At 40.8% G+C, this 17,640-nt stretch overlaps 1 protein-coding gene across 1 annotated transcript in view; it reads left to right on the plus strand.

The window, feature by feature from the left end:
- sorcs1 (sortilin-related VPS10 domain containing receptor 1) overlaps nt 1-17,640 on the plus strand; it is a 237,437-nt gene that overhangs the window by 78,921 nt on the left and 140,876 nt on the right. The window contains exon 2 of the mRNA XM_078267920.1: nt 16,616-16,683. Within this exon, the coding sequence (XP_078124046.1) occupies nt 16,616-16,683 (68 nt within the window). The remainder of the gene's footprint in view (nt 1-16,615; nt 16,684-17,640) is intronic.

Genomic DNA, 17,640 nt, shown 5'->3' on the forward strand with positions numbered 1-17,640 from the left:
ATTTGGGGCCTATTAACCAATTAGCCAACCAGAGGTACTCCTGACAATGTAAATGCATGTACGCTGTCAGCAGTATTCCTCTGGTTCAACTCAGCACAGTCCAGCTACTATACGGATATGATAAGAGATTTAAAAGCAAGCTGAAATGATGACATGACAGAGATCTCCCTGATTTTCAGAATTTAGTTTCCAGGTTCCAGCAGAACTTTAAAACCTAAATTATTATTATTAAAATCCTGATTCTACTTTGCACCCCTGACTGGGAAAGAATACATGTATCTCTGGGGTGAAGCAGTGCCTTCAGCAGTTCTCATAAACTTCACAGAAGCAGCACTTGGATCCGTGCTTTTTTTTAATTTATCACCTCATATGAAAAACATCCTTGGGTAACAGCAAAAATTGATACGTGATTAAAATTCATATATTCGGTCTGTTTGTTCAAATGATCAGAATAGGGAGACGGTATTTGTCTCAAACATGATTTACGTTTACTCGGTGACTAACCCAGTTTCGAAGTTAAACAAGGTTGTTGTTTTAGCTTTTCATTCAGTGCAGGCACGCATAATGCACTCAGACGGATGTGTCTGTTATCAGCAGGTGTCCATGAATTTCTTTTCAATAATTGTGTCAAGTGTTATCTCCCCCTTATGACAAAGCGCTAAACAGTGATTTATCACCTTCATATACATTCTACCCAGGCACATCACTCCTTTAACGCTTGGAAAGTTTTTCACTAGAAAGTACACACACATAGGCCTATGAGAATCCAGAGTTTATTCGGGGCCTCTCACATACATTCATTCTCCTTTCACATCTATTTTCACCCTGACATGCAATGATTTTGGGCCTCTCGCATACATCTGTTTACCTTCTTACAGTCACACTTCTTTACTCTCATGTAAAGTATACGTATTTTTACTTTTAGATACACTACATTTAACAATGTGAAGAATATACTGCATGTAAGACGAGACTATACAATATGTAAGTACTGTAAGTACTATATGGGCAGAAATATGTCACATTTATATTTGGATTTGAATGGCTCTACTTTAATTGCAATCAAAAAACTGAATCTTAATATTTTGAATGCAGTTGCTCTGAAACTGTATTTGATCCTGAAAGTCCAACTCTCTCCATACTTCCACTTTGAGCTATCACAGTTGACATTCAGTTCTTGCAATTCAGTTTCAGTTTACTGAAACACACATCAGGTCATTAAGGAAGAGCCAAAGATGCTCTATAACAAGCCTTTGTTCTGATAGTTTGTTTAATGGATTAAATCCTAAATCCAGTGGCTAATTCCACAGCAGTGTAACACACGTTAAAACAAGCAAAGCAAATGTATGTCCTGGTTTGAGAGATGCTTGCAGTGAAAGTCAAGTATAACAAAAAAAAGATGTGAGGATATAAAATACATTTATGCATATAAATATGTGAGAGAATAGGCAGGCTATGTGAGTTGAGTGATTGTTAGTCATTGCCAGACATATCTCCACAGCGCTCAGAGGAAGGTCTGGCCCTTCCACACTCAAGACGCAGCGACGGTGGCTCTGCTAAATAGTCTCAGGAAGGAACTTGTTTTGGTGGAAAGAAACCATCACATCCAATATTAAAGTTAACTGTTGACACAATACAGTAACGTGAATTATTTAAATTAGCTGACAAATGGTTAAACTTAATTTGCTGTACAAGTGTATCTCCGTGTGTACTTGGTCCCATAGATAATATATGTGTATTATTAATATACAGAGCATGCGTGACGTCACCCATTGGTTTGTGGAGATCAGCTAACCGTCGTCGAGTTTGCGTTTATGGGCGCAGCCATCCTGGTTGCGGATGTGACGTTTTGAGACGAGAGGGAGGAGAGAGGGAGGAGAGAGGGAGGAGCCATAGACTGTTGGGCGCTATCTGACTGTTTTTTTGGGGTTTTTTTGGAGTTGGCAACGCTGTTTACACTCTTCGTTACCTTACACACGTTCACTGGCAATCTGGATGCAACTGCTGCTGAAAGCTAGCATACATAATTCAAGGTAAGATATAGCTTCGCTAGGTTTTAAATATATCTTTGTCCCATAGTTATATTACATATAAGACGAGTCACATTGTAAAGTAAATGTATCTGAAGATACCATGTAAATTGTCTGTAACATTAGCTAACCACTGGTAAAACATGCTAACGTTAATTTTCTGCAAATCGAAGTTTACGTTGTCAATGCTTATCATTATCTAACGCTAAGTATTAGCAAATGTATAACCAAGTTTCTTAGAACGTTTGGTTAACTGTAATAACCATAATGCACTGATAATGTCTTGCTACTGTTTGCGCCATCAGTCTATGGTTGGCGCATTTCGCCTTTTCATGCTTTTAAGAGCTAACGTTAGCAGAAATAAGCTCATTTAACTAAATTAAAGTTACACTAAAGAACAATAGACTGTTGTTGATTCATCTGTATTCTACCCCAATAATTAATGACGTACAGTTACATTCTAGTGTGCATATATATTTAACTATGAGGGGCTCAAATGGAAATTGATGACTCTCTTTCTTTCAGAAATAGGAGTGTGGAGAGCCATGATGGCATGTGCACCCACCCAATGCCTCAGAGGTAAGTCCATCTTCTCTGGCATCACCCAGAGATGCAGGTGGAGGGCTGTTAACAATCCGGGGAAGATCGACAAGGCTCGCAGGTGTTTTTTTTTCCTTTTTCCACTGTGCATTACAGACAACCAACAGACTGTCACACTATGCTCACTTTAATTGTAAAGGCAGCTTCTGTTTCTTTACCCAGGCATTTGGACTTGACTGAACAGAGTGCTGCACAAGTGCTTTAAGCTTTATATGTTAAGCTATATTTTTATATTGTGGTTTGTAATGTCAACCATTTCTATTGTAATTAACAATGTGGCACTAGTGATTCAACTACCAAATTTTATTACGCAGACATGTCTTGTGACAGTTAAGTTTGCCTTTACCTTGACCCACAGCAGTGTTTTATGTGTGGAATGTACACTGGATTGTAAAAGGTGAACTACATTATTTAATTCATCAATTTAACATAATCTTAAAAATATTGCCAGCGTTGTTTGTGGTTTATGTTGTTTTTGAAGTTAATGCCCATTTCAATGTGAAATAAAGGTCTTTCTAAAGCTACATTTGTTGTTTTTCTGAAGAAACTATAGGAACATGCGCAATATTGTAGTCATACAAGAAGACATTGGTAATTTGATAGAATTTGTAATTGATTAAAAGTGTCTATTTTGGCTTTAATCAACATATGATTTCTTAAATGTTACCATACTTGAATGTTGACAAAGAAGGATCAGGAAAATGTAGTTTGTGCTTTTCTTGTGTGTCTTTATGTACTTGTCAATTTTACCTAGGAGCAGCAGGCCTAACAGTAACACAAGAGGACACATCTATTACAGGACTCACATTTTGAACCTCTAAATACCAATGACTGCTAAAGTGCTAAAAGTTGGTCCGTCCTTTCAGCAGAAGAAGCTGAACCGAAAATGATTTTCTGGCATCATTATAATCAGAACACATTTGAGAACTTCGGATGTGGTCAATGCAATCTGTTTTCCACAACCAGATGAATGGCACCAAATACGCTGCTCTATACACCTGGGGCCTCATGTATAAACGTTGCGTACGCTGGTTTTCACGGACACTTTGTGATGTATAAAAAATGTACTTGACGTGAGAATGTGCGGGACGTCCGCAAAGTCTTTTCTGGCTCTGTAACGTGGCGAATTCTAACTGAAAAGTGCCGAAAATCACCAAACACTCCAAAATAAAGTTTCCACTTCACTTACTGGTACACGTCTGTGACGTTGTCTATGAAAAAACATAATTATATCCACTGATACTCCATAAAAGTTTGATCATTTATGTGGATAATGTTTCACATCTTTCACACTATTAACTGTTTAATTTGCAGGCTACTCTGTTGAACATGAGGATGGGAAATGAATGAAAAATCCATTTAGAAAATACTTTCAGTCATCCTCTGTATTTCCCATAGATGAAATATCTTATTCACTGTGCAACAAAAAGATCGGCCCAGAAAAATGCAATAGTGTCTGTGAGTCTGTAGTTGCTGAGGCTCAGACATCCATGGCGAGCAGGAGGTTGGATGCTGGGCCGTCTTGACTGTCTTAATTCTGCACATATTTCTGTTACTGTAGTCCTATTTACTATTTCATTATTCATCCATGCGTGGCGCAGCAGATCCGTGCGTACTGTCACCTGCCGTGGAGACGCCGGCCTCACTAACCTCTCCTCCTCTGAGTCGGGTCTCCCTCGCGCTGGACTCAGTTTCACTGAGCCTACTAACACTTAGAAAATAAATAAATGGCATTACATCAGTGAGTTCAAACTGCTTATTGTGCGTAATTTGGACTGACACTGAGATGCATGTTGTTCTGTAACTGGTGTAGCGCTGCCACTTTTCTCTTGATTTCCACTTCGACATTAGACCTTTTTTTTTTTTATTCTGCAATGGTTCGGTGCATTCACTGACCGGTTTTCTTTTATTGCTTATCCAAGATGACAACCTCCAAACAGAACATTTTTGTTCTCGGTTCTACCTCCGTGATCAGCACCTCAACCTCACAGTCGGTGAAGTTTTTTTTCCGTCTGCAGCGGGATAACCCGTTGTGATTGGACGAAGAATGACATCGGGGGTGCATTTATAGTAATTTCCATATTAATTTATGGGAGGAGGCAAGGGAGGGTCGGTGGCTCGTTCTAATTCACGTTGATTGTGATGTATAAAGGAAAGGTTCGCAGGACATGGCGTACGCCCGGTTTTATACATGTGAATATTTCTGTGCGTAGGTACTTTTCAAGTTTTGGCTGTACGCCATCTTCTGGTATGAAAGCTGCACAATCTTTTATACATGAGGCCCCAGGTCTTCCTTCTGTAGGCTCTGGTCATTCAGTTTTCAGTGTGGATACCTTTGAAAAGACAAACATGTAGTTAAGGCATGGTAGATCACAATGAATTATATTAATATATGAGCTTGTACATGAAGGTATGCTTCAGTTGAGGACATGCAGTATTAAGTAAACATACTCCTACATGTCAAATTTATCTTAGACGATGTGTATTGTACGCAACACTTTTTTAGTGATATGTACATTTTAGTAATGAACAGAATTTGTAAATATAGATTGTAACATGTATGTGACTCATCTTAAAACAGACTAATGTGCTGACAGAAGGTCTTCAAATAGATTAGCAGACACGACAGTAAGTGGAAGAAAGACATCAGTGTAACAGCATCAACCGTGGTTAATAACTCCTGCAACAACATGCTTGTTAGGTACATTAACAGTCTGAAATAATGTATTTAGAATTTTTTGAGAAAAGATTTTTTGAGAAAAGCATATTGAACCTGGTGCTTTATACATTTGGCTGCAGAACTGAAGATTTATCAAGATAGAACATTTTACAATAATATATTTTTTCATGTGCGACATTTTATCGCAAAAACGGATATTCTGGCCCACTGCCCCAGCGCGGCTTTGTCTGAGGTGAGGGTGATGGTGATGCTGTGTGGGTGCCGCGGGGGTGATAGCGTATGTGCCTGTCCTTCGGGCGCCTCCGGGTAACGTTGCCCAACTCTCGGGCGGGGTACATATATTTCAGTATATTCAAGTTAAAGTCTCCGCTTGTCCCGTGCGAATGCGCCACACGAAACTCAGATGTGAGGGGGTACTTTCTAAATCACACGCGGTCCCAAAATGATTCTAATCCCGTGCGAATAGGGTTTATATGAATTTGCACTATAATGTTAGCTAGCTATATCAGGCTTTGACTTTAAGCTAACATTACCATTATATGCGCATCGATTAGCCATAACATCACATATGGTTAAAAACAGATCACCGGCGAGACTGTTGTGCATACCTACTGTATACGACTGTAACGTTAAATATATATATTTTAATCCATTTATACGGTCTGGTCTGCATAATGTTATTAGTTAGCCCGCTAGCTTGGTTAGCAAGGTGCAATCTAGCTAGCTAACTGATATTAATTGGGATATTAACGTTGGCTAACGAAAAACAGTATTAAAACAAAATGTAACGTTACTTACAAAAAAGAACTGCCGACTCCTTTGAGTGTCTTGTCGTAAAACTGAACGTTGAACAAGACATTATTAGGCGACCAAGTGTCACAATCACGAAGACGAAAGCTGGTCAACTCCCAAAATGAAGTTTACGTGCCATGGATAAGCTTTGCTAAACCTCTGTCATGAGCCACGCCCTGAAACACCCCCTGCTTTATCGGTGATTTTAAAATCAACGAGACCATAATTCAAAAAATGGACATCGTTCTGTGTTGCAGAAGACTTAAAACTAGTGATTGAGAATATAAACTCTTAATTGAAATGTTTACTGAGGTAATAAATCAAGTGAGAAGTGGGTCATTTCACCATAGACTTCTATAGAAACTGACCTCCTTTTTGCAACCGCACGTTTCGCCCCCTGCTGGAATTAGCTGTTAGCTGCTAGCTGCCCTCCGGTGAGTGTGTACAGCCAGATAGCCGTTAGCCGTTAGCTGCTAGCTGCCGTCCGGTGAGTGTATTCAGCCAGTATTCTGTAATAATCATCCCAATAACAATCCACGGAGCGCCCGGTGGTCTGGTGGATGTCCTGCATAGGACAGATCATGCCTTCGCAGCGAAAGGTTTAGATTATTTTCCCCTCAAAATAGGCAATTGAGCACTGTAGTGGTTATGACCATATCAGTGACTATGGGAAACGGGAAAAACGATGTCTGTGGCTTGCACAGTAATAGCGTTACTGAAGCTTAGCTGTAGCATCGCGCTGTCTCCTGGGAATTCAGTTGTAGCAGGAAAAGGTAAACAGTAGTGTGCAGATCGGAGCGTAATGTGTGAAGAGTGAAGAGCGGAGTTGTTTACAAAGGAAGAAGCTTGGAGTAACGTAACTATGGAGAATATAGCAGATATACAACACACGGAAGAGCCTTTTGAGTTTGATGGTCGTACTTATTTATTTGAACCTGAGTATACAGACGAAGAACTAGCCTCACAAGAGTTGGGAAGAACGAGACAGACAGAGGGGAAACAGGCAGATGAACTTGCCGCTCCAAGCGCAAGCTAAAGCTAGCCTTCAGTAACTGGAGGACATAGCCACACCACCGCCGCTCCGTGGATTGATATTGGGATGATTATCACAGAAGTCTGAATACACTCACCGGACGGCAGCTAGCAGCTAATGGCTAATGGCTATCTGGCTGTATACACTCACCGGAGGGCAGCTAGCAGCTAACAGCTACTACCGCAGTACTGTTTATTTTAGGGGGGAATACACTTCAAGACGTGACATGACCTGTCCTCTGGAGGACATAGCCACACCACCGCCACTCCGTGGATTGTTATTGGGATGATTATCACAGAAGCCTGTCTGAATACACTCAACGGACGGCAGCTAGCAGCTAACGGCTAACGGCTATCAGCTAGCAGGGCAAGCTAGCTACCGGCAGGATAGAGACAGGGACCAGGGTAGGTGAATTTAAACAATGTCTGAGTTGAAAACGCGTCTTGTTGACACGTAAGGGTCCTGTTCATGTGGCACAGACATATTAATTGTATTTTGTATCTGTTAAGAGGCACAAAGGCACTCTAAAACTTGCCCCGACCACTGCCGTTTTAGCTCAGGGGACGCTTGTAGTACGTAGCAGCAGCTTCTCCGTGTTACCTGCACTGATTCGGGTCAGGGTTTTTTTCTATCGAAAGTACTCGCTTAGCTATAAAGATTAACGTAAAAATTGGCCGGAATTCTCCTTTACTGTTGCTCAATCCGACCGGAGTTTAAAGTTAACTCAAAGAAAGCAGGAATGTTGGGGACATCGGCACCGGAACTATAAGGAAATGAACCGTGGTCGATTTACACTGTTCTCCCAAATTAGTTGACTTTACTAGAAATTTGCGTGGAAGCCCGTTGTCTTCAAGTCTTACATTTTTACACAAGGTGAAACTTAACAGGTCAAGTTGTATTAACACAGAGCGGTATGTTGATGCAATAGACAAATCAAGTTTACATTAGTAGTCATTCCCTAAAAATTAGTAATTAGTAAACACTTTTTGCTGCCAACTGCAGCGATCTCTCTTAATACTGGACCAATGTCAAAGACTGTTGATCCATCAGTCACTTAGACACAAAAACATAGGAAAATAGAGTCCAGGTTGAAAAACACGGTAGCTACCTTTTAAGATTAATGTCTTTAATATATTTCGTCAAAAACACTAAAAGGAAGACAATCAACATAAAACATTAATATTTTCCAACGTATTGTGCTGGGTGGAAAGTTTCACTCAGGAGACAGAGTTATTGATTCCCAATCTGTGTAATTAAAATTGAACTTTTGCTCACTGCCCAGAGCCCATCACTTCCCCCGGGTCTCGGTCATGGTGCAACAATAAATGTAGATAAACATGAACAGTAAATCAACCATACAAAACTGAAACCCAGACAACATAAATGCACACCCAAAACATTAACACAACATTATTAAAACACACTTTCACTAGGACAGAAACCGTTCACAACCTTTTTTTTTTTTCTTCCCATGAGCCTTTGCACCGCTTCAGTGCAAAACAGTTCAAACGACCCCGCCCCTCCCATAGAGAAACTTAAGATCCTTAGTTATCTCTGCTTAACATGATTTGTGCACTGCATACTTAAGCTGATTATTACAAACAACTAATGTGATTTAGCAATGAATATGTTTTTTAACAAAACATGAAAGAATAAGTAGTGACCACTAAAAACTAACTAAAAACTTTAATTACAACCTAGTGTGAATGAGCAACGAATGTGTGTAATATGTAAATGCAGAATACTGTGCACCTTACTGTACACATAGACACATGGACGTACACAGTCTTTCTCACGCACATTTTAATGCGTTTGTAAACTCTTGAACTCAAATAAAGAGAGGGCTTAACTCTATCTTAAAAAAAGTAATACTATGTGATCAGAATGTACATTTAATCTCTTCTCCGCATACTTTGAATGCTTATTAACAGTAAGCATGCCCTTAATATCTTCTTTAAGTCTTTTCACGACTTGAAATGCATTAGCAGCTCCACAGAGATCGGCTCCTTAACTGCAATCATTTCCATACTGAACCTAAAGTTGGGTAACAACCAATTAGGAGCAATAAATAGCCAAAAGATCAAGGAAAATAGTTGCCGGGAACCTTAAGACCGCGTCATCATCACAAAACAAAGTTGACAGGTCTGTGTGGATCAAACCGGCAGCACATGAAGCTGCTCAAGCCTTCCTCAGTATTCTGTGAGCATCTCTGCAAACATCCCACTTCCAGAAATAATCTGCTCCAATGGAACCGAAAATAGAAAATGTGTATGTTTTCAGCTATCTCAAGAAAAAGAAAACAAATCGTAGAAATAAGATTGTAATCATTAGACGGCTCAATGTAAACACTCTCCACATTGCGGCCGCATGTTTAAATTATGCTTTTCTACAGCTTCTGTCAATCTAACCAACACTGAAAGAAATCGGGCTAAATGAGGCCACAGAAGACTGTTGATTTGATGGCTAATTAAGGCCCAGATTGCTGAACATTAGCATGCAATGGCATATATAACCACCCTGGGAAACTCACCTCTGACAGGTCTTAATCAATTTTGATCCCGATGAAGACATATTAATTTTAGATATGCGACAAGCACCTGTAAACCCTGTTTCCCAGGCATGTTTGACGTTATATTAGTGATAGGCACAAGTGGTGAATCTTCCAAAGGAAGATGTGACAGGCTACTCCACAGAGAGGAGCGTTCCTGGCTCAATGAGCCCCCATGAGCCTGCCGGTTTGAGATATTCGCAAATGTAGGCAGGTGAAACGTCTTTACATCATTATATATGTGTATTGCAGTGTTTTCCCTTCCTGAGTCTTCATTAGACTACAGGGTGAATGTATTGCTTAAAAATAAACTGCAAAAGAGTGTCATTAAATGTATGATTGTGGAAAGAAGCTCTTATTTTTGTTCCTCTGATGCTCGGATTCATTCTCCTTTTTTAAAGTAATGAAATGGTGCAAAAAGATCTATCCTCTGGAGAAATCTGGTTTCACGTGGTTACAAAAATGAGATGTGAGAAAAAACAAATAGTTCATAATGCCTAAAGAACTTGAACCCTGTACATTTCCTTGTTTTGGGAGCTTCAGAATGTGTGCTAATACTCTGCATTTCATATTTGTTTACTCTGCCTTCTTGCGCCCCAGGAAATGGTAATTGTTGTTTGTATATGCATGTTTGGGTATTTTGATTCATGATGATATTTTTTCTCCTCCATCCAAGGACAATTACCAAACAGTATAGGAGATAACAGTGTTTGCTAGCAGCAAAGGCATACTTTTGATTAAAAAGAAATAATGGGGAGATATTTTAAACACCTAAAGCTTTGCACAGACACAGTTGTTACTGATCCCCACCCGGAGCTGAGGCTTCCCTTTGAATGACTAATATCGCTGCACTTTTTCTATCCACTGTAGAAGCTCATCAATTGATCAAAATTGTGGGTTTTTAACTAAGGAGGAGTCAGATTTTGTTGGAATGATTATGGTCAGAGAAAACAAAAGAAAACAAAACAAGGACAACACTAAAAATGGTCTAATAATTATTAGATAAATGTGTGTATTTCAAACCTTTCATTTAGGCTTAAAGGGTAACTACCGTTTTTTTTTCCAACCTGGACTCTATTTTCCTCTGTTTTTGTGTCTAAGTGACTGATGGATCAACAATCTTTGACATTTTGCCAGTATTAAGAGAGATCTCTGCAGTCAGCAGCGGAGAAACAAGCTACAATGTAAGTTAATAAGGACAATTGTTCAGCTTGTATTTACCTTCACTTAAGTGTTCGTTTTGCCGCTGACAGACTCAGATCATTATTCTAAGTGTCTGACAACATTATGGAAAGGATCCCTTCAGAGATAGACCTTTAAAACTTCTTTGAGACCTTTCTGTTTAACCAGAAACAGCTCTGAAGTCGCTAGTGCTGAACCCACCAGACTCCATTTAAAAAAGCAATACTTTTAGCGTGTATGGAGCCAACATATTTTCACATATAAATCGGTAAACTGTGTTTATTTCAACCAAAACTAGAGCTGTGATGGTTGGAAAAGTAGAAAGACGACCCTAAACGGCTTTTCATAGTTTTATTTTGTTTCTGTCGACTTTGAATGAAGTGTATTTTATGATGCTAAAATCACTGATTATTTACATGGAGTCTGGTGGGTTTAGCGAACGCAATTTCGCGGCTGTTTTTATTTTTAAAAAAGGATCTTACTCTTTAACAGAAAGGTCGACCTCCTTAGAAATCCTTTCATAATGTTGTCAGACACTTAGAATAATGATCTGAGTCTGTCAGCGGCAAAACGAGCACTTTTAGTGAAGGTAAATACCAGCTGGACAATTGTCCTATTAACTTACATTGAGGTTTGTTTCACCGCTGCTGACTGCAGCTATCTTGCCAAATACTGGACCAATGGGGGTCTTAGGGATTATTTTATCATCTGGGACCCCCCCTGAGTCCCTTTATTACGAGTTAGCTGACATCTTTTAGCGCACCAAGAATAATAAGGTGAAACAACTTCCTGCATGCAGCAGTAGCTGCTCTGACATCTTTGCTGTAGTTTGAATGCGGAGAAAGTAACAGATTACCAGCTTTAAGTTTTTATTAAGCAACTCGCCACAGAGATAACAATGTTGTTGCTGTGTGTTTCTCTTGTTATCTTGACTGTAGCAGCAGGCAGGATGACTGGTGATCCTGAAGCTGCTGTTCCAAGTTAGATGTCTTTGACACTTTGGCAGCCACTGTTTCTTCATTGCATATCATTCTGGTTGTTGTTTGGGGGCGTATACATCAACGATGCCATCTTCTCTCTTTTGGTCAATGCAGCCTCCAGACAAACACACTAACATTGTAACTCACCATGTCCAATCAGGACAGTAGTAGAGTGCAATCTTTTACAAAGACTACATTTGGCTTGTAACTGAAGTCATTTAATCATTCTCAAACTTTAACACCACCAGCCACCGTCTCATTTTGATGACTCCATGCTCCTCTGCACATCTCCAAACTGTCAGAAGTGTGTTTGTGTGTGTGTGTGTGTGTGTGTGTGTGTGCGCTGCCTCATCGTAGTATTTACAGTAGGAGAAGCCCACAGGCCTAATTGGCATGGTCAGTGATGGAGCATATGCACTTTCCAGTGGGAGCCCATCTGACAGGTTGATGCCGATGACTGCCTACATAGTCTCCATATGTGGCAGACAGAAGGGCCTGTATGGACATTGCCCTTCAACTAATCAAGCCAAGTCACCCGGCTTATACCTCAGCCTTTTAGAAGACTTTATCCAGAATCCGGAGCCAGAACACTACCCCTTACAGCATGCACACAAACAACAATACACACACACACACACACACACACACACACACACACAGGAGAAAATGTGTTGAGATTTGACAGCAGAAATAAATAAAGAGGGAGTTGGGTAAAAAAGAAAGTGAGGGAATACAGAGAAAGAGAGAAGCTGCGTGGTGCGAGTGTGAATTCAGCCTCCAGCTGGGCAGCTAAATGGACTTGGTCAGTCATTAGCATGCAAAGGTCTGGTCCGGACATTTAAGGTTATTCATTCCCCAGGCTAATCCAACACCCAGCTACTTCCTGAATCACTCTTAATCAATGCCTTGTTTACTACTTGTTGTTGTCCCGGTGGTTATTTTCCACAACAACACTCCAAGAGAAAAACCTGCCAGCCGCGGGTCAGCCGAGTGCACCGCACGTTTGGAGTGTTTCGGGGGGCTGCAGATGTTAGCGCATGCTTAATAAGGTTGATCACAGGAGCCCCAACCTCGCAATGTAATTCCACTACCCAAGGTGCATCTGTTCTGCTTGTACTCACAGCAACCCCATGGTGCTGGAACTGTTTCACAAAGTCACACAAGTCATGCAGTGGCTCGGCTGCTGCCTCCATAACAGGCAGTGGAGGGATCAAAACGCAGCCAGGCCAAGGGGAAACGGTTGGATATTGGCCGTGCACAGCATAGCACACATCTTCAAGGCAAGAGATATAAATTGTATAGACTCCAGTTGTTTATTTTACTTCATGCACTGGGGAATATCTGCGTGCATCGTCTGCCTTGTACAATCAGCCCTTTCCCCGATAGCAAAGTCTGAGATAAGGATGTAGCAGCGCATCACAAGCCCGTACATTATGTGAAAAGACCTCGCTCCATTGGCAGCATCTGCTCTTCGCCCACACCGTATCACCTGACCATTGTGCCGCAGGTTATCCACAATGCAAGGGGGTCATCAGATAACTGTCAAAGTCACCACAAAATATCCCTGGGGATTTTGTTTCACAGTGTTATCAAAATGAACTCATGAGCAAGAGAAGTAAAAAAAAGACTATATTGAACTGCAGCATCCCTGTGAAGATGTCCTTGCCTCTTCTGCTTCTTCTGAGTTTTATTCATTTAAAATACACCTCCAGTCACAAAGTAAATAGATTGTGAGTTTCCGTGCTGCTTTACTTATTTTATGCTCGGAGTGAAATGTGATGTTTCTGCCTCTGTTGTTCCCTGAAGATGTTGGCTGACCCACTTTGCCTCATCTCGTGCACCTGGAGGGTGCACACAATAAGGAATATTTACAGGGGAGTGTTTAGAATCAATCTGATATGATTAAGTAATGAGTTTGAAACAATTAGAGGGGGATCACATTAAGCAATGTGGTGTACAGTATGGTAGTATGCATCACGTGGGTGTAGATCTCTGGTGTTGAACAGAATTGAGTATTATTCTGGCAAAGATATTTCTCCTGACACCTCATCTTACACAGTGATGGTCTCACAACAATAAAACTAATCAAGGCACCTAATAAAAGATACATGAGATAATAGCACACATTTGATCTGTTTTACAAATGCAAAAGTCAATTTTGATTCTGTAAATACTTTAAAAAAAAACATTTTTAACGCTAGGCTAGTCTATGTCCATGATGTTCCACTCTGGGATTGTTCCGTAGCTGATGGAAATTCCGCCAGATGTCCTTCTTTTGGGACAGATTGTCCGTCACCTTCCTCTGTCTCTGTGTTGGCGTTCTAACCTCTGGTGGATTTGTGAGGACTGTGGTTAACTGCTCCTCAGATCTCTGCAGGGTAAATCCAGACAGCTAGCTAGACTATCTGTCCAATCTGAGTTTTCTCTCATATGACCTCAAAACAACCTTTGAACGTACACGTTCCACCAAAACAAGTTCCTTCCTGAGACTATTTAGCAGAGGCACCGTGGCTCTGTCCAGCCCTTAGCCCCGCCCAAGATGATTGTGATTGGTTTAAAGAAATGCCAATAAACCAGAGCAGGTTTTTCTCCCATCCAGGAATGCTGTGTGGACTAGCCAGACCTTCCTCTACAGCGCTGCGGAGGAAGGTCTGGCAAAGCGAGACTAACGCTAGGCTAACCACTACAGTATTAAGGTATAAGACTTTAGCAAGGTGTATTATTTCCTTTGCGCGAAGGCGACTTAATCCCATAACCAATGATGAGCTAAGCTAAACGAAGGCAGGCTAAGCTTACTGTAAAACGTACCGTAAAACTACAGGTCAAACCTCCATTTTTAAACAAGAACAGAGAAAGGGACCTGGGGCGATCAGATCTGATCCGCATAGACCGAGGGATAATTAGGCCCGATCTAAAATGCAGTCGACCCCAATCAACGCAAACAGAAAAAGAACACCAACACTGGCAGCAGCATAGGACAGCTGTGGTTGAAAAGTGGAGCAACACATGCCATTTTTCATACATTTTATGTGTCACTGTGACTCACTGTGTCTCAACTCAAAGTTTTAAGTAATGACATACCACAAGATCGAAGCTTATAGTGAGCCTGCTTAGATGTCTACACATACACATAAGTGTTATTATTAGATATTATTCCCAATTATTTTCAAGAGCATCTTCAATTTGTAGAAAAAACAAACCTGAGTGGATAAAGTCCAATTATTGCAAGAAAGGTTTTTACAATTGACTGAGGAGAAAAGGTTGATGTATCACGACAAAGTGCAAAGGAAAGAGATCTATCAAATCATGACAGCCATGAAGCATGTGTGTTATGTGTCACTCTGCTCCACTGAAGGGATAAAAAGCAACAGCAGATGAAGACTTCATATCTGTGTGGAGCGATGGGGGAGCTGTAACCTGTCAAAAACGAATACCTAAAACCGACCTAAATGTCATATTTCCATCATCGTTTCTACATTGTTCTCCACCGTTTGAGGTGTGACTGATGCTTTTTTAATCATATCATCTTGTTGCGCCCTCTTACTCTGCAGTGGTAGCACCAACCAACTGTTTATATTCATGTGCTCAACTGCTAATATTCACATAACGGTGGACATTAACATTTAAGGCGATGTTCAAACTTGGTGTCTTTTTTTGAGCTGCCAGCGTCTGTTTTACATTATAATCCTATGGAGTAAACCCTGTTTTCAAAAAAAGTCCTTTCACTACAAAAGCACCCTAGTCAACTAGTCGACTTTCTCGTCAAAAAGACGCCTACATACAACATAGCCTACTGCAGATTTTCTGGAAATTACGTTAACATTTGTGCTACATTTGGATGAAAAACTGACCACTGACACAAGGACCCGTTGAATAGGACCAGGGTTTCCCCACCATTATAAAGCTTAGGCGCAGCACCCAAGCCATTGTAGGGCCCACCTAAGCCGAATGAATGTAAAATCAATGTGAGCATCAAAACTACATTACAGCTATAATATATTATATACAACTAAATTACTTTTCTCAGACCCTACCCGGACCTATCTGGACCCAATGTTACAACATTTTATTCGGGCCCGATCTGGTCTATATCGACGATGTTCCACTTCTGGGATTGTTCAGGTGCTGCCGGAAATTCAGCAGGATGTCCCTCTCTTTAGACCAGATGTCTTTGTGTTGGCGTTTGTGTTGGTGGATTTGTGAGGACTGTGGTTAACTGCTCCTCAGATCTCTGCAGGGTAAATCCAGACAGCTAGCTAGACTATCTGTCCAATCGGAGTTTTCTGTTGCACGACTAAAACTACTTTAGAACGTACACATGTTCCACCAAAACAAGTTCCTTCCTGAGACTATTTAGCAGAGGCACCTTCATTGTGTCCGGAGCTTTGGCCGCAAGAGCACGATTTTCTCCCATCCCAGAATGCTGTGTGGACTAGCCAGACCCTCATCCGCAGCGCTGTGGAGGAAGGTCTGGACATGCAAGACTAGGCCTGGCCTGACACAGGTCCTGGATGGGGTCCTTGTAACTAGGAACATGCAGACTTCAAAATGCATTCAGACACATAAAAAAACAATCCACGGTTTTGTCTGAAGCTGTGTGGGGGAAAGACCAAAGTATGCTTCTACAACAATAGATACAAGGGTCTCTGGCTGTTTGACTGCTGTTTATTTCCCTTCCTGTCAATTTTGCCTTGCTACTGTTTAACCTGCTCACCAGACATTTGATCAATAGGCCTGTGTATTGATTGCAATGCTTGTCTTGTTCTGCAGGTGATTTTGATGCTGACCAAACTATTTGACTTCAACCTCAACAGTGTGACTGAGAGTTCATTATGGAGGTAAGCTCATCACACGACACGAGCATGGCATTTCTAGAAAAGCCTGACAGTAAATTGGTCAGATGGGACTGTTATATATAAATTAGGGCTGTCAAAATAAAAACATAACGCAGATTAATCCATTCCGTATTGATGTTTGACCCGGAGCCGTTCTAGCCACCATTAGACTGTAAAATGAAGGAGGGAGACGAGAATGTGCTACCTGGATCATTGATTGGAACATTTACTTGTAAAAATCTTCTTCCTGCCAACCCTGGCTACCGAAATCTGGTGCCACTGATATGTCTGCTCTTCTCTCTGATGCTCTGAAACACAAACACCGCTGCACATGACGCTAGTTAACACTATACTCAACAGCAGCTAACGTTAGCCTACCGCTAGCTAGTTAACACTATACTCAACAGCAGCTAACGTTAGCCTACCACTAGCTAGTTAACACTATACTCAACAGCAGCTAACGTTAGCCTACCGCTAGCTAGTTAACACTATACTCAACAGCAGCTAACGTTAGCCTACCACTAGCTAGTAGCTGGATTAAACAGGGTTAAATGCTGACAGCTAACACTAAACGGTGTAAAGTGTGACTGTGTTTTACTGTAGAGGATTCAACACCGGGATGTAACAATCTGCAGCTGCTGTCGGAGAAACAACACAGACGGTGCGTTCAATGAAACTGGTAACCTACAGCCTCGTGGTGCATTTGAAGTTATTGTAAATGTCCATTTCCCATCTGGTAGTTGTTTTTGTCGTTCAACAGCAATTTACTAGTGAAATAAGTTATTGTTATTGTTATACGTTATTATTAAATCATTTAATTTTGACCATATGGCCTTAGCAATAAACAAGCCGTTCTTTAATGTCACCAACTGTTGTTTAGTACGCTTTTTTTTTTTCTTTTCTTTTTTTACTTTTTACTTTTTTTACTTCTTCGTTCAGGCACCATTAATTATGTATGCG

Source organism: Sander vitreus, chromosome 2, assembly GCF_031162955.1.
Source record: "Sander vitreus isolate 19-12246 chromosome 2, sanVit1, whole genome shotgun sequence".
In the NCBI taxonomy this organism is placed as follows: Eukaryota; Metazoa; Chordata; class Actinopteri; order Perciformes; family Percidae; genus Sander; species Sander vitreus.